At 32.8% G+C, this 22,041-nt stretch overlaps 3 protein-coding genes across 4 annotated transcripts; 2 read left to right on the forward strand and 1 right to left on the reverse strand.

The window, feature by feature from the left end:
- Nucleotides 1-3,709: 3,709 nt before the first annotated feature.
- LOC115440052 lies at nt 3,710-10,437 on the forward strand. Its single transcript, XM_030164197.2, has 9 exons — nt 3,710-3,751; nt 5,207-5,237; nt 5,544-5,779; nt 6,377-6,513; nt 7,265-7,397; nt 7,814-7,959; nt 8,273-8,490; nt 9,287-9,516; nt 9,823-10,437. The coding sequence occupies exons 1-9, from the start codon at nt 3,710-3,712 to the stop codon at nt 9,973-9,975; spliced, it is 1,326 nt and encodes a 441-aa protein (XP_030020057.1). The 3' UTR covers nt 9,976-10,437.
- A 390-nt stretch (nt 10,438-10,827) lies between these two features.
- Nucleotides 10,828-11,819, forward strand: LOC115439968 (aprataxin). The gene is made up of 2 exons (XM_030164074.2): nt 10,828-11,343; nt 11,638-11,819. Exons 1-2 carry the CDS (start codon nt 10,917-10,919, stop codon nt 11,796-11,798), a joined length of 588 nt encoding a protein of 195 aa, XP_030019934.1. The 5' UTR covers nt 10,828-10,916; the 3' UTR covers nt 11,799-11,819.
- LOC115439967 (lariat debranching enzyme) lies at nt 11,610-15,753 on the reverse strand. Of its 2 annotated transcripts, none has more exons than XM_030164073.2 (5): nt 15,339-15,753; nt 14,226-14,392; nt 13,449-13,674; nt 13,032-13,361; nt 11,610-12,784 (listed from the first exon to the last, which is right to left on the reverse strand). In XM_030164073.2, the coding sequence occupies exons 1-5, from the start codon at nt 15,365-15,367 to the stop codon at nt 12,172-12,174; spliced, it is 1,365 nt and encodes a 454-aa protein (XP_030019933.1). In that variant the 5' UTR covers nt 15,368-15,753; the 3' UTR covers nt 11,610-12,171. The 2 variants fall into 2 exon arrangements, with proteins under 2 accessions (XP_030019933.1, XP_030019932.1); XM_030164072.2 differs by having other exon boundaries at nt 15,224-15,747.
- Between the last annotated feature and the right edge of the window lie 6,288 nt (nt 15,754-22,041).

Raw genomic sequence — 22,041 nt, forward strand, 5'->3', positions numbered from 1 at the left:
TCACACTTTTCAATTTTATATTTATGGTTTTACGCTTATTAATAAATACAATAACGTGGCGGTTTTGAAATGAATTAAGTTTATATTTGTAATAGAAAGAAAAAACAGCTATGAACATTATTGTTTCGTGTGACTAAAGTTCCCAAATTCCTATAAAAATAAGAAAGATAATTATTTTATAGGCAGTCACGGCTAGTTATATTTACCGTTAAGAATGATAACATATTATTTTCTTACTGTGCTATTAAAAGCTGCGACAGTTTTAAAAGATAATTACTCTTTAACGCTTATTTTTAAACATAACGGATGAGGAATAAACCAGAACTATAATTTTTAATAATAACAAGTGATACATAGGTATATACTTATACCTAACCTACATATTTTATAAATAAATCACAATATTATTGAATAACCCTACTGAAAATGAGAGCGCCAGCCTATAATAGGGCATGAGTTTTAATTATAATTTTTCGTTTTATGTTAATTCAATAAAAATGTCGATGTCGCTGTAGTTTGATACAAAAGGTTTGTTTAGATATAACTGCAGTTTTACAAGAGAAACAAAATAGAACAAAGTCGAAATCTCAGTAAATTCTATCTAGTCTTCGAAAAGAAAATCAGTACGCTTTTTATTTCTTAAAATAACACTTTAGGGGCTCTATTTACTAACTAGTTTTCAGACCGGTGCAAAAGTAGTTTACTAAACAGTTAAAGCAAACGGTAGACTGTAATTTATTCAGTTACAAACTCCACCAAAAATGTTTTTATTTGTTAGTTAATACACGAGCTTATTAAATATGTCTTCTCATTACCGTACTTGTCATAAGCCTTCGAATTCCGATTGGAGATGACTTATATGACCACTATCGGCCGTTTTCGATAAACGATCCTAATAATTATTCTCAATCCTTAGTGAAAATAGACCAATCAAAATAAAGTTTTTTTTAAATGTTTATAAATAATTTAAATAATACATGGTTAGATTATTATTGGTGTCTGATCGAGGATTAAGATTGGGACCGTTTATATAAAACGTCAGTAAGAAGTTAGTCGGATCATAGTCCAACTAACTTCAAATGGAAGCTGGAAATTAGTCGTTGAAATATGTAACTATGTTAAAGAATGCTCCATTTGGCTAATATCACTTGAGTTATTTGTATAAACTTCACTTGTATTTATGCCCGACTTCAAAAAAAGGAGGAGGTTTCAATTGCACGTTTAATTTTTTTTGTTACCTCAGAAGTTCAGTGAATTTTTAACCGATTCGGATTTTTTTTTATACGAATGTTATATACTGCCTGACTAGTCCCGTTGATTTTTTCAAAACCGATTCAGTGCTTTAGTTTTTAAAATAAAATTACCTTCTGAAATAAGTATGTCGCCAAATAAACAAAATTGCGAATTGTTTTTCTCTGACTTTTTCAGTTTTAGCATTGGGTTTTTCGTGCAAATTTCTTTAATGAAATGTAAAACGTAAATAAAGCCCGTGATTCATAATTACGCCCTGAAATTCCCGTATCTATACTCCATGATAATAATAAATATGAAATTCTTTTTACACCTACATTGCAAATTTTTTCTGTTTAAATTTTCAAAGAGATTTTAATAAATTTGGCATGGTATTCTTATAATTATAATTGATGTTTTCGTGAGATTTTTTAAACTGCTGCACTACCTAAAATAAAATTTTACAATTTACATCAATGTTGTTTGCATACATACAACTGTTGTAGAATAAATACATTTCTTAGGAAGGAAATCTAATAAGAGAAACGTAATCTAATTAAGAATCGAACAAATAATGTCAACTTAAAAACGAAATAAAATACTTTTGAAATAAAAAGGCTTAAACTTTTATAGCTACATTTTCACTGAATAGAGGCAAGAATGATGAACTGCAAAGTAAATAATCGCTTCATTGATTTATTAAAGGTTAATCAACCCCACGCGGCGCGGCGTTACGATGCTAATTAACGTATGATGGAGCGATGCGTATTGCTAAGCTCACTGCGCTTTCAACCTTCGTATCAGAACATAACAGTATATCACGTATACTAGAGAAGTGGATATTTTATAATTAGTTTGTTTGGTATCTTAAAATGTTACAAATTTTGGTGGTATCTATTCGAACTCGGCGTTTCAATAAAAAATGAAACTAAGGTGTAAGTTAGAATATTTCTCCTTAAAATACTTGCCTTTATCCTAATTAATGTTAAAATACTTATTTAAGTACAAAGAAATTTATATAATGCTAAGTATGTTGGTCGCTATTTCGCCCGCGTGAAAAGCCTTTCCTGCTACAAATCAATAAATCACCGTAGTGACTTATGACTCCAGCGCTATCTATTTAAAAAAATGATTAAGGAATCGAATTATTTTTTAAATTTCTGGGATAAAACATAACTTATATGTTAATCTAGGTCATGGTCTAACTGTATGCTATATTTCACCCAAATCCGTTATGCTGTTTTTGCATTTATATCTAACAATCATCTAAACATCCAAAAAAATCACAATCTTTCGCATTTATAATATTAGTATGATAGTACGAAGTAAGATGTATCTTACCTACTACTGAGTGCAATGAATTGTGTATCTCATACTTAACTATTGTGGAATAACCATAAAGGGTGCTAAATAATTATTCATTGAATAAAAATAATTAAGTATGTATTCAAACTAAATCAACAACAGTTTAATCTTTAAGTACAGTTAAATTTGTTAAGTATTTAGCGACAGCAGTTCCGTAGCGCCACGCTGTAATTAGCTCTACAATTACTCCAAATCGCGTGGGAAAGCAATAAACAGCCGTGGGACTGTGCTGAACAGCCGTGTCTGATCTTGCTAAGAAGGCATTAATTTATAATGAGTAATTGTAACATAACCTATTGACATTTAAAATTACTAACAACAATAAAAACTGATGCAGATCTATCACTATTAACTCATAGAAAATAAATTACCAATAAAATTTTATTAGCTGGGTAATGCAATTAAAATTTCACTTTTCTCTGTCATACACACATAATTTATTATCGGTGTTCCGTCTTTATTTATTTACGATGGGAGCAAGTATCAATAGGCCAGATCTGACACCTATGTATGCATGGCATATTCAAACTTAATTAACGCCATAACTATTATGTTAATATGCCATCTTGTTTTATACCTTATTTTTATGAAGTAGAAAGGCGAGGCAGGACTCAACATCAAATTTTATTCACTTTCTATTCTATCGTCATACCTGGTTGTAATAAAACTAAATGTGTGCAAGTAAACCGAGAACAGTATGTGAGAAACGTACAACCAATTAGTTGTTAGTCTCGGAAACAGTTCTTCACGCCTAATAATCAGAGTATCACCGTTTTAGAATAAACCGTTTAGCTGTCTGAACGCTTTGCATACAAGCGTTTGGAAAGATTATTGAAATACGATCACATTACGGTGACTTTCTAATTGTGCCGAGATTATTTTGAAGCGAGATCTTTTTGAAAACTACGAGATGATTTAAAATTGCACGTAAGTGTAATTTACGGTCTATTACCATGTTTTACGTGCAATGATATTTATTGAAGTGCTTTCGCCTACATAACATGTAGCCCATGAAGTAGCAGAGCAAAAAGTTAATACATAATACACTTATTAAGATTATATCAATCCTTTAAGTGTGCTGACTTGCTGAACGTGTAAACCTCCTTACTTTCAAATGGTAGCTATTAGGCCGATCTGCACGTACAGGGTCATTATGGTATAGTTTACTACACTTATAAAACCACAACAATATTAACCTACATTATAAGTACATTTTAGTATTCCCCGATTTATTTAACTTTCAAGTAAAGATGGTGGTAGCAAAACATTAATTGAACAAAAATATACTGCATAAATATTTCACCTAGTTTAGTTTTTCCCACGTAGGTATTAAAAGCAAATTTATTTTCAGTTAACAGTTTTATAATTGAAATAAAGGTGCATAGTAATGAATGAAATGTAATTTAACGCACTGTTTAACATAATATTTATTCAGTTTGAATGCGTAATACAGTAACCTCTATTTGTACAGAATAAAGTGTTCTAGCGTCTAGTCTAGATAAATTATAAGCGATTAGCTGTATTCACAGAGTATCCACATTAATATTTAAGTAGATCATGTCATATTAAATTTCTTTGAATTAATCGCAGACACCTCCGTTGTGGTAAACCGCATAGCGTACAGCCTCTCATCGATCTATATAATTTTCTTTGTATAAACTCATTAAACTTCTTTTAATCTAGATGTCGCGCGCAAGGAAAAATGCACCCATTATAATTATATGTATAACGTATTAAGATATTACTCATATTTGCTTGATCGCAAAGAATGTATTTGTAAGATACTATTTTAATTATAAGTTATGTTTAACTTAGACAATTGGAGTATTTAACTTTCATAAAGTTTAAGAAAATGTTTATATATTTCTTGAAATTTTTCTTAAAATGGTTACTCAATTTTGTAAGCTATCACAAAATGTCAATCGCAGAATCGATCCGCTTCTACATAAAGCAAGAAATAGGTACCTACCTACCTACTTAAAAGACTACCTTGATAATATATTGAAAAAAAAAACAATTTGTAAATAAAATCGAACCAATATTAGTAAGTCTTTTACTTTGTTTTACTATGTAACTCATAAAAAAAAATCTGTTGTAGAGTTTTAAAAACTAAAATCAGATAAATATTACTTAATAATTTGTTTGTTTCATTAATCTAGTAAATAAAAGAGTTATAACTGTTCACTTATTAGGGTGGCTTTCCATGGTCCTCCCACTTTACTAATCGATACGTACTACTGGAGCAATGCGTTTATTTAACGTCAGTTCTTCTAAGTACTCTTTGGTTTACTTGTAACGTTCCTTTGCCGTTCACTTTTCTTTGAAATATCGGTCCTGCGGTTCGCCCACTCTCTAGTCTTTGTTTATGTACAGCTATGCAAACTCGTTAATTTGTTAAAATTATATTGCAACAAAGTATTCCCGTATTTTGCCTCAAGCTCATACACAAACGTGTATTCTGGCTTGTAAGAGTGTCCGCTTCTGATTAGAATCTAAGTAGCGACTACACCGGAAATTCAAAGTATTGTAGTTTAAGAAATAACAATGCGAGCATTCAAATAAAACTAATTGTTTGAATGTTTAACACCAAATCCGATGCTTATTGTTACAGATCCGGTCGGCTTTGGCACAAGATTACGATGGTAAGTCTTTAGTTAAATTTTCATTAACTTTGCCATTTATTATATTTTTTTCTAACCGTATCTTTATTTATAAATTAGTATCGATCGCAAACTAAGTATGGGCCAGTGTTACCTACTTTTGTTTCATTTATATAATAACAATAAATAACTCTAAAGATATTTATTTCTTTTCCTCGTACGGACACTAGAATTAGATGCAAGTCGGCATGTTCGCCGTTGCATAATGTACTGTCTACCGATGATGTATTTAAACTAGACTTTAACGACAAGTTGAATAAACTGAGTAACTAGTCCATATTTTTACAGTGACGGACATCCAATGCACATTCGCGAGCGGAGGCTCTGGACTTCGAGATTCAGTAACAGCCTTATTAAGGAAGCCAGAAGGATTCCGTGGGGCGCCCTTGTTTGCTGATGACCGGGGCACTGACCCCATCGCAGATCCAGTATGTCAAATAAGACCAGAACCCGAAGACGCCACGGGTTTGCTCTACAGGCTTCGGATCACCGACTTCTCAAGATGTGGAGTATTGAAGCGAAATGTAAGGGATAAGTTATAGTTTATCGTAAATGCAATCTAATATTTTGGTTATTTAAGTGATAGAAAATATAAAAAAAAAATGCACTTGAGGTCGTAGAATATTTTTTTACTAAGTTGAAGTAAAATAACAAATATCTTTAATACTTTACTAAAATGTAAATATATACATAAAAACCTTAGTCATATGGTCTATGGATAACAACAAGCGCCGTTAGTAACAGTAAGATGTTGAGCATAAGTGGCCTGCACACAGCTGATATATTATTAACTAGCAACCGCTGACACCGGTAAAACATCGAGGTAAAGAAAATATTATCACCGCTGTCAATGAGAGTGTAACAGTTGAACACAATACCCTCCATTAGTTCATATCGCGAACATTGTTTCACACAGATATTAACATTGTACATGGTTACAAACTAGTAATCCATTCTTTAATAGATACCATAGGGGCCTACAACTGTAACTCTAAATTAGTAAAAAAATAAACTTAAATTAAGAAAATCTATTCATCGTCGGTGATTATTGTAATAAGATCTTGTATCATTTAAATATAGTTTAAAAAATATTTTAAAATAAATAATGTCAATTTTCTTAGGGTTTCGTGCACGTGCGAGTGTGGTTCCCTCAATTTCCGGGCGTGGTAATGCAATCAGACCAAGAGCTGATCATCATGTGCAAGCCTCCTGAACCTACTATTATCGAAAACAAGGCGGCGGGGTTCGCTGGAAGTTTGTAAGTAAATAAATTACGTATTTAAAAATCAAAATAATAACGATGTCCGTGTAACAGTTTAAAAAAACTCGTTAATAAGATGTCTTTCCATATTTTACTAATTTTATATAGGGAATTATAAATTAAAAGAATAATTGTAAGCTTATCACAATACAGACAAATTTTGCCTAAAACTTGTAGATGATAGGTATGGTTCCACTATCATATTATTGCTTGCGTAATCAATTTGCAATTACGAATTTGCAGTTGTATACATATTATTTCATCTGCAAACATTTCAGAATGACCTTTTAGGGCACCTTTTTCATATTTCATGTTGTTATGCTATGCTTATTGGAATTATTTAAATCTACGTCACGAACGAGTCCTGGACAGGACGACTAAGACAGGACGGGAACATATTTTAACCTTATCTGTAACGTGCAATAACTTCTCAAGTTTGTAGCGAAATCTAAAAACAACTCAGATACATCAAATAGTTTTAAGGTATCTAAAACTACTTACTATTATTTTTTCACTTTCAATAAAAACTGTGGGTTTAAGATTAAGAGCATATGAATTGCCCCATCTTAACGATTTCTTATGTTTACGCGAATGTTAGACGTCGAAATAAAACTAACTTTCGAATTTTATTGTGATTTTTTATATATTTTATTTTCTTCCGACGTTTCGAATATTTTAGTTTCCTCGTCTTGTTTTCGTACATCTATTCACCATCTACACTACCTTCAATTTGTAATTCCCCTTTTAGCCCTCACGGAGCTCGCGTGTCGGGAGTGGTGGAAGAAACACCAGGCAGACTTGAATACGAAGTGGCTTTATACAAGGAGGCACCGCCCGTAACCAGGCATTCAAATCATTCTGTCGATTTGCCCGTGGACCAGGTAGTAGTACTATCTTAATGTTTTAATAAACCATTTTACAATATTGCATTAAAGTAATTACTTAGTCGCAGTTACTTATAACAAAAATAACCCACTTAAGTATAAGCAGACGTTAATCTTGTTAATTGTTTCTTGTAGAGTCGATTCCGTAGGTTAATCTCAATTACGGCATAGGTTCAAGGAAGACAATCTAGTCTTAATGTAATTTTGTGCTTAAGTATTGTTACCTAATAATGACTGTAACTGTGTTATGCCTTTAGTTAAATAAAAAAAAAGAAAAAGGAATCTAACTTATGTCCCTAAAAAAATAGAACTATCATTTTTTTTTTGTATAGGAGTATTACGTACGAGCACTTCGACTTATTATGTCACTGGACGTAATCTACAAGTCATCTTTAACCATATTTTCGTTATAGGCTGTACCAATCGGCACTAAGCTTCAGCTTCGAGCTCGCATCAACCCCGACTCGGCGTGGCGACACATCAAGCTGCTGGAAGTAGCAGTGTCCCCCGACCCTGACAGACCACATGCGCCCGGATCCGTATTACTTGTCAAAGACGGGTATGTTTCTTAAATAACTGAATAAATAAGCCAGCAAAACTTCTTGCAAGAGGCGTTTAAAAACTAATAAACAGGGGCGACATCCAAAACTTTGCTAACAGTCTCGAATGCCATTACGCTTGTCTTGTTATTGTTACTTAAAAAATGCACTAGCTTTAGTTCTTGAAATTGGGAGAGAACTGTGTATTACGTATGTTGTACCTACCAAGTTCCTACACATTTGTCACATAAATCTATATATTATCAACAATAAAATGTTTAACAAATCATACCCTTAGTTCCTAAAAAAACTAAATTACTCTTTCACCCACAGGTGCCGAAATCGCGACTTTGCGTCCATCATACCGCATCAACCCGCGCGGTACAGGGAGAGACACAACGAAGTGTTCTTAGACTTCGAAGCTTTCTTATTAGCTTCAATGAAAGAGCGATCCACATTATGGATACATTCGCAAATCAAGGCGTGTATGGATGCCGCCGATTGTCAACCGGACTATTGCCTCGATCTATTTGAGCCATCGGGCACGACAGGTATATTTCTTATTCACCGACTTATTCATAAATTAGGATATTTAGAAGTAATCTGCGTGATGCTGCATTTATTTCAGTTGTGACTAAAATTGCATATCTACACTAATATTATAAAGCTGAATTTTGTTTGTTAATTTAATCGCGCTAATCTTAAGAACCACTAAATCGATTTCGGAGTATTTTTCATTAGTAGTAAACTACATTATATAATACCTATACATATAGGTAATAACTGAGACGAATCCCTCCAGTAAAGTAAAGTCCGCAGGATCAAATTCCAAGAGCACCCACTTCTGATTTTTCTAAAAATATTCTGAATTATGTAAACCATGACTATACGGGGAGCCGCGAGCAAAATATTTACATAATGCACTTACACTTGGTCATACTTCACTAGTTCAGTGATGCTTCAGTAACTTCACCAATGATCCATTGCCGCTTCTGACGTGTGGAATCACTACACCTATTAGCTAATATGACATTGTAGACTATCTTTACATTGGCGGCAAGTTATTAGATTTAACCCAAGTAATTTTGTTAGACTGCGACCTGAGGCGATAACATTTTTTTTTTTTTTATTTTGCCGCGTCTTCGCCGGCGCGGCGCGAAAAGCCTTTCCTGTCACAAGTCTCTAAAACATAGTGCTTCATAGAGCCTGTACGACGATTAAGAAAGCAATCTTATTACGAAATTGGATAAAAAAATCCCATTAATCTAATGGGAGGAAGTTGCCGATATAAAAAGATGCTCCCTCGGAAATATAACATGAACTCTTAAAGATATCACATTTTTTTAGGTCACGGCCGTCGACGAAGATCTCTTCCAGATCACTCTAGCAACGCCACGAGTGCAGCTTTAGTGGCTGATAACTCTACCACTCCATACACAAGATTTAAGGAAAACTTAGAATACACAGTCGTCATGCCTGGAGAGTTGTTCCACAGAACGCCGATAGAAGCGACTTGCGCGACCTCGATGATGGTCGCCGTTGCGTTAGGCGCCTTATTGTTTATGTCAGCTTTATTGGTAAGATTATTTTTTTTATATATTTTTTGCTGTGGCAAAGTGACTACTCCACACGATATTAGAGTGGCGCCCAGATGGAGTATCGATTGACGAGATGACTATCAAATATACCATCCTACCTACACAGACTGATGGCCCAACGCGACGCAATTAGGTAGGTCGTAGATCACTATGATAGTTAAAAATTTGTGTACGTGATCACTACTCGGACGGATAAAAATACTCCATCCGCAAGCTTATTTTGTGAAGTAAGTAGCATTTACAAATTTAAAATTCATGCAATAATCCAATATTCCCTTTTCACAGATGTGTTACTTGGCTACAAAACTAAACTCTACCATATTGAAAAACAACAATCTTCAAGCTCCGACGGGTAAAGGCTTCGAACAAATATTAAGAGAGCTGGCACACCACTCACTCCCGGACACTGGTTATACAGGACGTCCCACTGTGCAATGAAAAGTACAAGTTTTAAATATATTAAAACATAATTATTATGTATTTGTGGACATCACACTTTATTGTTGCAAATCCAGTTTTGAACACTGTGGATTACGTGACGTATTACTCTATTCTACAGAATAGTATACGCATAGGGATAAACTACTACCAAAACTATTTTATGCCTATTATATACAATTTTATTTACGTAGATACTACTTAAGATTCCAAACATATATTTATTTCGGTTTAATATTTATCTATTAAGTACTCGTAGTTTATGGTAATTTATTATGATGTATAATTTTATGCGTGAATATTTTAAAACTTATGACTGAAAAAATGCAAGCTTTTCGAAGCTTAACCATTTTTTTCAGTCATGACTGTCAATATAGGTAAAAGTACCATTGATTTAGCATTATTACTTAAGTATTACTTTTAATAATAACTTATGAAAATACAATACACATTTAAAAATGATATCCGTGTTTTAATTTAATTATTCTGTACTTCTCCAATAATACAAAAAAATAATAAATAATAAGCGGTGGTAGCCTAATCGGAAGTGGAACGAACTGCCTAAAGAAAGGTTCAAAGATTCAAAACTCAAAGAGCCAATGCATACCCCTCCGAAGGTGACTGAATGTAAAAACACACTTTACTAATTGCTTCCGTGTTCATTTCAAAGCATGACAGAAACGCTCACAACATTCTCTATGATCTACGGATAGTAAATGGATTGATTTTCTAAGTTATATAAAAAAAAAACAAAGTATTTTTAAAACTACTCGTGTGCAGGGAATTTATTTTTATATTTTAGCAACACTTTAATGACAGCTACAATGTTCTATGAAAAAGACAAATGACATCTGTCATTGGAGATTGCTTCAAAAGTCAAAACAACAGCTGAAAAGGACATCTAAATAAAAGTAGCTTAGTAGAATTTTAAAATAAATCAAATGACTACAAAAAGAAGTGCAATGACTTCCGTTCCTAGTACAGCTGCTAAGAAAGCAAGACATTGGTCCTTAGGTCTACTAGACTCAATGAAAGACCCTAATTCTATAGTTAAAAAAACGGAACGTGTTGTGGTAATAAAGGATAAATATCCAAAGGCGAAAATTCATTATCTTGTACTACCACATGAAGATATAAGCAGTATTTATAAACTAGATAAGTCTCACATAAGACTTTTAGAAGAATTCGGTTCTGTGTATAAGGAACTAAATGAATCTGCAGAAGTGGAACTTAAAGCCGGTTTTCATGCAGTACCGAGTATGCAGAGGTTACACATGCACATTATAAGCAGAGACATGATATCCCCATGTTTGAAGACTAAAGCACACTGGAATAGCTTTACAACCAAATTTTTTAGACCATATGAAGGTAATTATTTATTGAAGAATGACTAAAATCCTATCTTCATATTTTATTAATAGTGTTACTAATATTATCTATTCTACTATAACAATAAAATTTTAACATATGCTGAATGAATTTCCTAAAATACTTAATTTTAATATATTTATTCAGCACACACTTAGAAAATAAAACAGAATTACATATTATACATAATATTTTCTTTATGTCCACTATTTTGTGAGAATATATTTTTAACCTGTTTTGGCAAAACAAAAACATAACTGTCATAATATGTTTAAAAAAATGTTTTAATTTCAGATGTATTACAAGAGTTAAAAAAAGATGGTTTGGTGAAGAAAATGCCACCAGAAATACACAAAAATTTTATGGCTGCACCAATTAAATGTAATCAATGTTCATATGAACCTAAAAACATGCCCAATCTTAAAGAACATTTACTGAGTCATACCAAGAAATAAAAACTTAAAGTAATAACTGTATATCATTATTTTTCTTGAAAAACTAACTCATCAATAAAATTGCACTAAATTTTATATAACCCTGACTGAATAATTTATTCATAAATTTATAAACATTTCATGATATTTCTAATAAGTACATCTCAATATAAGATACTCATAAAAATTATGCATTTTTTTCACTTTATTTCTATGACTTATATAATATTATAAAAAATAAAATATCTATTAAAGATTTTATTAAAGCCGCAGTCATGTGCCACAATTTTATCTTTCTCTGTCTGTAAATCATATGTTTTACACTAGAATGCTGTACAATAATGTAAAACTAAATTTAGTACAGAATAGAATTAACTTATACACTTACAATTAACTACACATTATCCCTATGGGGCAATTTACATGGACTTCCAGAAACATTAAATGAATTTGACATCCCACTTTCAAGATCATCATCAGGAGAGTTGTAAATAGATATATTGCGTCTTTTGAATGTTTTTTTTTCTCCACTTGACATAGGAGTCATGCAGTCTGATGAATTAAGAGTATTGTCAGGAGTAGAAAAATTGTCCACTGTAAACTCCTTTACTGGATTTGTTTCCATTTCATTTTCACTTGGCGTTATAGGAGCAGGCAATGATAATTTTGTAGTTTTAATAGGTGTAATGGGTACTGGAATTGGATTAGGTGCACTGGGCTCTTCCGGCACTTCAGTCTCTTTAGTGTCTTTTCTTAAATCATTACCACATGGTTCCTTCATAATTCGTCCTGTACGAGCCATGACTACCTGGACTGGATCATCAATACCTAAAGTGTCACATAACTTAATTGTTTGTGGATTCATAATAGGTTCTGACTGTTTCCCCTTTTTAATATTAGGGTTATACACCGGTGCAGTTTTTTCGAATGCTGATTCATGTATGGTCATATTTTCCATTATTTTAATAACAGATTCCTTCTCTTCTTTTGTTGGTGTAAAAATATATCTGCAAAACCATATAATATTATGAATACAAACGTTTGTAAATCTGTTTGAATTTATAAGTAAACACAGATACCAATAAACAACATTGGAAATTCTATGTATTGTCTAAAGGCTGCATTTTAGCCAGGAAAAGTATACTATTGGACTTGTATTAAAAGTCCCAATAGTATAAATGGAAATGTTTTTTATACAAATAAATCTGGAAGATCTGAAAATTAAATTAACAAAATCTGAACATGTTTACTCACTCTTCATTTCCTCCAGGACCTGGCATATGGCAATTCATATTCTTTACAGTCAGCAAATGATTAGTCTTTTTCAATATCATAAGCCACTCTGGATCGTATTTTAAACACTTGTCCCCATCATACATTGCTGGAATGTCTAGGATTTGCAGGTGCTTCCTTTTGGGCAAACATTTGTCTAAAGCCAAGAATTTTGTATCCGCTCCATTGTCATGTTGTACAATTGCTGCAAACTGGCAATGCAAATGTGCTGCAAACCAGTAGTCTGGCTTCAATTGATGCAATAAAGTTGCAGCTGGCACACTGCCTAGCTGATTAGATTCAATATCTTCCCTAAAAATATTACAAATTAATTATCATGCACTTTGATAAACTATGATTTTGTAAGGTAAATATGAAAATAATTTATTACTCTGTTACCTAAAAAATGGTTTTCTTTTCAATAAACTTTCCACATCACCATGATTTGTAATTCCGCGAGGCCAGTCATGAGAGAGCATAACATGCACTTTCCCTTTAACTTGACTTAATCGGAATACATCTAGCGACCTTACATGATATACCGATCTCATAGATTCCTGTGAATAAGGTGGACATTCCCAAAGGCCTTGTAAATAATCTCGCCCTTTGAATATTCCTGATAAACCTGAAAAGAATAAAAAATTCAAATTTTCATCATTCCCATTATATATATAAAATATTTTAATAGTGTTCATATAAATTCCATTAATTTAATCTTACTTTTTACTAATATTATAAATGGGAGTTTGTAAAAAGATTAAGATGTTTGTAAGTACATAGTTAATGCAGAAACAGCTAAATGGATTTAAAAGAAATTTGACACACAGATGGACCCTGCCCTAAACAAACATGTAGGTGACTTTTTATCTTAGTAATTAGCTCCTAAGCGAAAAATTTTTTTTTTTTATCCGATTTTAAGTAGATGTTAATGGCATTGTGTAGGTGGCAGCATGAATTGCTACAGTTTTTAAGAACTTTTGTAGGCGGTAAGTATTTTTTCACATGGGCAAATCAGCAAGCAACACCTAGTATACCAATAAAATGGACTTCGTTAATTTTTAAACACATAATGCTTATTTCTAACAATCTTAGAATATTAGATCTTCAAGCAAAAACCTATAAAATTTTACTTTTTTTGTACAAATATGTTCAACAAATTGTTTATCTTGTACATACCTCCAATTCTTAAACCACCAAAATTAACAATTCCAGCTCTTCCTAAATAATAAATGTTTGGGGCTACCCAGCCTCCATAGGGTAGCTCTTGTAAATAATTTGAAGCTTCATGGTTACCACCAATGAATAAAGTTAGTATAGGGGCCCTTTTCTCACCACTGTAATACCTGGAATAAAATGTTATAAACATTTTTAACTAAACTAATATTAAATATAGATAACACACTTAATTTACATATAAATACAATATTGCTGTCCAGTTACAGCTTACTTCTTAATTAATATAATAGCAAATTATTAGGAATATGATACTTTCACCATTAGACTATTTATGTGGGACATGATTAGTGTTGCCAAATGTCACATATTTACTGGGATGTCCTGTATTTTAGGCACACTTTAAAATGTCCCGTAAATCGATCAAAGATTGTCAAGTCACATGTCACATACATATCAATATGACTCAGTTTTTAATAAATTAAAAAATGTGAGTTGATACCTGTTTTTTATTATGATTATAATTGTATTGATTGTTACAAATATGTTAAAACAAATAAAAATATATTGAAACTGACTTGACCCTCGGAAAAATATTAAGAAAGTACAAAATTGTCACAAATTAATTTTGTTTCTCATTTGTCTCTGGTAAAAAACTGAGATTCCACATTTTTTGCCTATTTAAGCATTTTTCCCTTATAATAATAATACATAATAATATCAGCCCTGTACTATATACTGTCCCATTGTTGGGCGCAGGCCTCCTCTACTACTGAAAAAGATTAGGCCTTTTCCCTTATAAGGCAAAAAAATCTGGCAGCCTTAGACATTATATATACAAGTTTTGTAGGTTTTTTTTTCATTATTTTTCGCATAGCAAGGTAACATCAGCCATTATATTGGTCTGATGGTGTTAAAGAATGGATAGTACGCGTTAGGCAGTTTTAGGGGCCGTATACGCTTCGTATATGTTATTTGTGTTTAAAATATTGTGAACTTACTTGTAAAAGGTACACATGCGTTGATACTTCGGAGGCACTGCCATAGACTTCAAATCATCTACATTACGCACTGCTTGAAAGTCACCGCAGCAAATTAACAAATCAATATTAATACCTTGTCTCGTTTGTAATGCTTCTATGCATTCGTAAATTGTTTCTAATTCCCCGTGGGCACAGCCCTCCACTGCGATTTTCATTTTGATTTATTTTCCCTATTGTTTCCGGTAAAAGTTAAGATTACACTAGTCACCTGAAATATTAACCGTGTAATGGCACAGTCCACCTATTTAACTTAATTGATAAATTTGTTGTTAGCTCTGTATTTATATATCGCAAATTCAAAGCGGGTTACAAATAAATAATATAGGTTGACAGGTTAAGCTAAGGCTGACAGTTGACACTTTACACTCGATATCTAGGTATTTATTTTAAAAATTCAGAAAATAGACTAAACAGAATAAACATAAACTACGCGTCCATTTTAAACGCACGCCGGGCCGCAACGCATCTTTTGTTCAGTGCTACCACTGACTCTTACGTAGTATATTACTTACTCTATGCCACTGACCACACTAAAATTATAAATTACCGTGTTGACAGAATAAAAATACAGTGTCAAATTACCGTGTATCAGTATCAGTATATTATAAAGGTGCGTCTTTTGTGATCTTGCCTATCTGCTAAAGCAAATTACAGCAATTTATAAAAACTGTTTTTATGTGCGTAAAACTCCTACGTGTTTTGTGTTTGTGTGTGTTCACAAGATATAGATGTCAGGGTTTCCTTAGGTGACTGGAATGAAACAAAGTCGCCATATTCATTATTATCTTGTTTTACATGTAAAATACAGGCGACATGTTCAACATTAAATATTGCTATAGGCATTTTAAAATTCCTACTGATTTTTCTTTCCTCGATACTCTTCCCTGTTCCTTTTATAGGTCTGCTTATAGGCTATACTGCAAAATCGGTCAGCTTGTATTGCTTTTACTGCTAAATACTGCCAGATTTCTAAAACTTCTACCAAACCTGCCAGGAAAAAAAATAAAGAGCTAAACCTGCCAAAAAGGACTGGTCCTGCCACGTAATATGGTCACACTGTGTTGCATTTTTATTTAGAAGTTACATTTTTTTATTCTTACAAAAGGGGCTTAGTCGTACTTATATATTAGTCTATGCTTAGTCGCACAAGCGATTATGTTGCCCTCAGAAATGTTGCCCCTAGTAGTTACATTGAAAGTGACATTCTTCTTTGTTCACAACATTGGGCACATATCAAAGAAATACACACAAAACAACACAAGCACAGTTAATGAAAAAAAAAAAATTCTCTCATTACATTTTCATATAGATGTAGATTAAATTACTATTAGACTGGCTATTTAATAAAAAAAATACATTTAGATAAAAAAAATATTGCTGTTTAATAAATTTAAATGGTAACTCGGTAGTGAATCAATGTCGTAGACCGTGTTATAGCAAAAAATATTGTGATGCTATGGGAACTACTATGTTCCTGGTAACAATGATTTATAGGTATGATAATTTGAGTTTGAAGTAAGGTTTTTGAAGTGAAACTTCCTTAGAATCCTTGTAATTTGAAACTCAATGAAACGAAATTGCGTCACGATAAAGAAACAAATACATAAATATATAGGATTAAGTCGGTGAGAAAATGAGATAGAATACATTATACAGTATTTTATATTCTTCGTCTCCTCTTTGTGCGATGCTTGGTAGCGTGTTTGAGATTACATTATTTTCGGTTTCCATTAAAACCTTTAAACTAATCTCATGTAAGTGAATGTACACAAACATTCGTGACGGTATGACAATTATCACTGTCGTCTAAAGGTTCGAGGCCTCAGTAACACAATATAAATCATCAAATAAAACAAAAGGGACACTATTAAAGTGTCATAAAATCATTCTTCATTCATTTATTAAGTAGTTACTTTTACAAACACAAAACATCACGTTAAACAGAGGTACGCACTCATCGTCAAGGTTTTAATTATTTTTTTACGAATCAGTATATCAGATTTAATTTATATCGATTTCCAAAAATGTTTTTGATGTCTAGTGCAATCAGGCTTAAAAATTTCTGAACAGGCTCAATTTTGTTATTTTACAACTTTGGATATATAAAAACTCTTATATTGTAATTGGGACTTTGACCGCCATTGGGGGTAACCAATGTTTAAGGGAAATGAAATGAGTTTATAATGAGTATTTTGTGAAATTCAAGAATGTAAAAATTGCCGGAAAAAATTGTCACGACTGTCACTAAAATAGCAACACTGAAGTGGGTCGAACGGGCTGCGTCGCAGTGACCCACAAACAAGTGGAAATATTACGTACCTTGTGCCTACTGCCTAGTGAGAGCCTGCCTGCTCTCGTTAGAGAGTACTATATTCTTTGCTAGTGATAAACGAGGGAGCAGTGCGTCTTGGGCCATACCTTAGTTTTTTTTGGATGACACTACCCAGCAAACTTATACTAGGGTACTTTTATTTATTTAATGTTATACTTTGCTAGGTACCTACCTACTTACCGCATACCGTATGTATATATGTACCACATAATCATTGAACGTATATTATATAGACAGAAGCCAATCATAAATAGCGAATGATCGAATTACTCCGAGTTGTGACTAAGTAATTTTTTAAGATGCAAAAACCCAGTCAAAATTATTTTAGTCTGACCCAGGATTCGAACCCAGGACCTTAGCGCAGTAGTTGTAGTCGTACCGTGTACAATTACAACTACGCCACCAAGGCAGTCATGATTGATTATCTTCCAAATCCGTAGACAATTCAGATGGAATATAACTATAAAATGTGAATAATAATTGGACCAGGAGCTTATGGGATCTTCCCATTTTGTAGTCGCACAAGTGCTGTTAGTCCGTTATTTCCTAGGCGTCTTCAAAACCGCTGTGTACGATATATTTTCATTTATATATATATACAGGGTGTCCCAGAAAGTAGTGTCAAGCGGGAGCCCAGAGATAGAGCCCCCTTGGGGTATCCGAATCACCCCCATGTATGTTCCGCGATTATTCATAGTTTTCGAGTTATGAATATTGTTCTGAATTTTTAAAATTATGGATTTAAAGGATTAAGTAAATGATTTCTTTTTAAAAAAAAGTAGATGACTTATTCGAGATTTTTTTATTGCAACAAAATTTACATTAGTTATACTATTCCTAGCTACGCCACTGAATACACGCCGCCTACTGCCTATACCCCAAGATTTTTCTTCATACTAAATTTAAATCATCAATGCTTGAACATTTCATGTAAGTCCCTAAAAACTTTAGTTTTAATCATAAAAGATATCAAATGACTTGACTTGAAGCCACATGCGCGAAACAATTAAGTCCCATTTCAGTAACTACCCTATGGTGGTTTTCAACAGACGATCTCAATCTCAATCCTTGATCTGATCTTGAGAATAAACCAATCAAAATATGTCATTTGTAGATAACCATGTAAATGAAACCTTGTTCTGATTAGTCTATTTTTACGATGGATCGAAAAAAGCGCTTGGGTTCGTTTATTAAAAACGCCGATTATTATAAGTATAATAATCATATAATATTTTTCATGATTTAAATTCATCTCGCCCTTTTAAGTTAAATTCTCTTGTTGAGCGTAGACAATTTAAAGACCAAATTCTTCTTTATAAAATAATTAATTCTTATGTAGATTCGCCTTACCTTCTAAGTAATATATCTCTTAAATGTCCCCGTACTTCCTTGCAAAACAAGCACACATTCCAACCAACCACCGCTCGTACTAATTATGGTTCCAAATAATCTATATATATAAAAATGAATTGCTGTTCGTTAGTCTCGCTAAAACTCGAGAACGGCTGAACGGATTTATCTTATCTTGGTCTTGAATTATTCGTGGAGGTCTAGGGAAGGTTTAAAAGGTGAGAAAAATTCGAATAATTGCCGGGAAAATCCTCAAAACAGCATTTTTCTATTTCCCATACAAACGTTTTCTAACTAATACGTAGAGTCAATTTGAGCTTTATTGCTATTGTATAAAGTTCACTGTTGTCTAAGCAATGTAGGTGTGTTCCTAACATCAAAGCAGTGTGCGTTGGAGCACAGAATATAATAATGTAATGTCGCGTTCTGAAACTCAACAAAAGTGATATCGCGGACCCGACTAAATTGAACAGTCACAAAATTTAATATATCATTAGTTATTTGGTTGGCTTCACGATATTATTTCTTTTGTTTTACTTTAAAATGCATGTTTTCGTTATGGACAATTTTTGAGCTACTTTTGCATATCTATACTTATAATAAATCTGTAGAGAGGTCAATTCTGTACGTGAAATATATTTCCAAAATAACTATCAGGGGGTGATTAGGGATCGATACTGATGCCAAAAATGCAATCAGTAAAATTTTTGTCTGTCTGTCTGTATAACCGTTATAGAAACAAAAACTACTCGACGGATTTTAACTTAACTTGGTACAATTATTTTTCATACTCCTGAGCTGGTTATAGTATACTTTTCATCACGCTACAATTAATAGGAGCATAGCAGTGATGGAAAATGTTGGGAAAACGGGAGAAGTTACTCCATTTTTAAGCTTCCGTCATTTCGTGTGCAACCTTAATGGTTAAAAGTTCCTTCGATTTCACCAGGATCCCATCATCAGACCCTGACCGGACAATCGGACCACCTGCATACCACCATAAATTAAAAAAACATCCCGACAAATTGAGCACCTTCTCCATTTTTGAAACCCGAAATCCACGCGGGCGAAGCTGCGGGCGGAAGCTAGTTTATTTATAGATCATCACATAATTATAATGTTTTTTTCTCCGACATTGATATTTTCTCAGAATCACTTCCTCGATTTAAGAAGGCAATTATGTCTAAGGATTGTAATGCAAGTTGATTTATAGTTTAATTAAATAGATTTTACTTTATATAATTTATTTTTTCATTATTTTAATGTATAGTGTTTTGGCTGAATTAATCTTGTTCTTGTGAAATTGTGATCATTTAGTTATTTTTTGTTATCTTGTATTTATTACGATTTGTTTCCGTTCACTATCTCCTAGTCTGTTTTAGCTTTTGGTGGAAACTTTGCTGGATTTTTTTTTATATTTATGTATTTATGTTCTGTGTGTTTCCCGAATACTAAATAAAAAATAAATAAATTTTCAAAAATATTTCTTAATGCTCACTTTTTTTCATAAGGCACGATACAGTGACCTCAGTGCGCCCGTTGATAAGTTTAGTAAAGTCCAGATATAGAGTGTCGACTGATGAAAGGTGATTACCCCTTGACAGTCGACACAATTGTGCCGGCCTGTTTAAAAACCGCATATGCTCAGAGCCTCAGACTGATGCTGGTAGGTACGCAACGCACTACCGTGGGTCATTATGATGGATTTCACATTTTGTGTACTTATAGTGTTCACAAACCGGCCGGATACAAATATCCTACAAACTCCTTTGATGAAGAAGTTGTGTGCTAAATTTTGCTCTAGTAGAATTAAGAATTCTGTATATCTAAGTAAGAAGATGAGTTCTAAAGGGAGTGCTAAGAAATATTTAAGCAAATTATTTCATTACGACCAATTAGCAACTTAGTTTCGTAACAACACGGTTTCCATGGAGGTTTATGAAATTTAAGTTTTTTAATGATTTCTTATCTTTATTTTGAATGTATCAGAAATCTTAAAAATATTACACTTAACTTGATATTTCATTTTAATATGCTATTACACATTATATTACCTACCGCATACCTTGACAACTTAATTAGCGGTTTCATTGCGAGCAATGGGCACAAAATTAGATCGTGCTAATTGAGCCGAAGTGGAAGATTTAATAAAAAGCATCTAATTGCCAGTCTTCGTAGACTCTCCAGCGTCTGCACTTCTGTATAATAATGTTGGACAACAGTAAAATTTAAAACGCTTAGAAAAGTCTATAATTTATGAATCAATATGAACAAGAGCTAAATCATAATTCACGATATTAATATTAACTCATGGCTATGGACTAAATACGAAAATCTGTAAACGTAAATTTATATACATCGGGATATCAATTATTTTCCATAGTTAACATACGTGTATTTTTGTATGTATATATAAAATATATATATTTAAGTGGTATATTTTTTAAGTGGTAGTGTCAGGCTGTTGAGGAAATCTGGGTATAGCTTGGATGAACAGCCTCGTCCGAAGTGGTTGCTCTGTCCCATGAGAACAGCTCATCATGTGTTTTGTATGGTGAGTGAGATTTCCGGAGGCCCAAACACTATATTTACTCGCTTATCGACCTATACTACCTATATGCAAAATGGTAACAACATACGTACCTAATATATATACTGTAATGTGTTTTAGTATTTTTTGTGTTTTGAACTTATTTGTTTCTGTGGTTTTGTTAAATTTATGATTTACACCAACTTAGTGTTTGTACGTCACCTGGGCCCCTCATTAAAAATGGCGCTGCAGTATCAGTCAGTGTGGTACTGCAGCAAGGAGCTGAATGAGGATTCCCATTATTGGTAAAATGGGTAGGTATAGGTCTGTTATATTTCTTTATATGTTTCGTTTTGCTCACCTTATATTTTACATGTTATACTGATATTACCCCAATAACAAAATATTTCTCTCTTTCATATCATATAGTTGTGGTACCTACCTACCTAAATACAAGCTTGCTATGACTATGTATTTTAATAAAATTTATAAGGTGTTCATCGTCATGTAAAAACAAAAATAAGTTCAAAATACTAATAAAGCATCTAAGTAATGAAAGCGAAC

Source organism: Manduca sexta, chromosome 15 (genome assembly GCF_014839805.1).
Source record: "Manduca sexta isolate Smith_Timp_Sample1 chromosome 15, JHU_Msex_v1.0, whole genome shotgun sequence".
In the NCBI taxonomy this organism is placed as follows: domain Eukaryota; kingdom Metazoa; phylum Arthropoda; class Insecta; order Lepidoptera; family Sphingidae; genus Manduca; species Manduca sexta.

Coding starts and splice junctions, on each gene's coding strand:
- LOC115440052 (XM_030164197.2), top strand. CDS start 3,710: ATGGTAGCTATTAGGCCGATCTGCACGTACAGGGTCATTATG. Junction 6,514..7,264: donor GCGGGGTTCGCTGGAAGTTT/GTAAGTAAATAA, acceptor TTCCCCTTTTAG/CCCTCACGGAGCTCGCGTGT. Junction 7,960..8,272: donor GTATTACTTGTCAAAGACGG/GTATGTTTCTTA, acceptor TTTCACCCACAG/GTGCCGAAATCGCGACTTTG.
- LOC115439968 (XM_030164074.2), top strand. CDS start 10,917: ATGACTACAAAAAGAAGTGCAATGACTTCCGTTCCTAGTACAGCTGCT. Junction 11,344..11,637: donor ATTTTTTAGACCATATGAAG/GTAATTATTTAT, acceptor TTTTAATTTCAG/ATGTATTACAAGAGTTAAAA.
- LOC115439967 (XM_030164072.2), bottom strand. CDS start 15,420: ATGAAAATCGCAGTGGAGGGCTGTGCCCACGGGGAATTAGAAACAATT. Junction 13,675..14,225: donor TGGTGGTTTAAGAATTGGAG/GTATGTACAAGA, acceptor TATTCTTTTCAG/GTTTATCAGGAATATTCAAA. Junction 13,362..13,448: donor AAAAGAAAACCATTTTTTAG/GTAACAGAGTAA, acceptor TAATATTTTTAG/GGAAGATATTGAATCTAATC.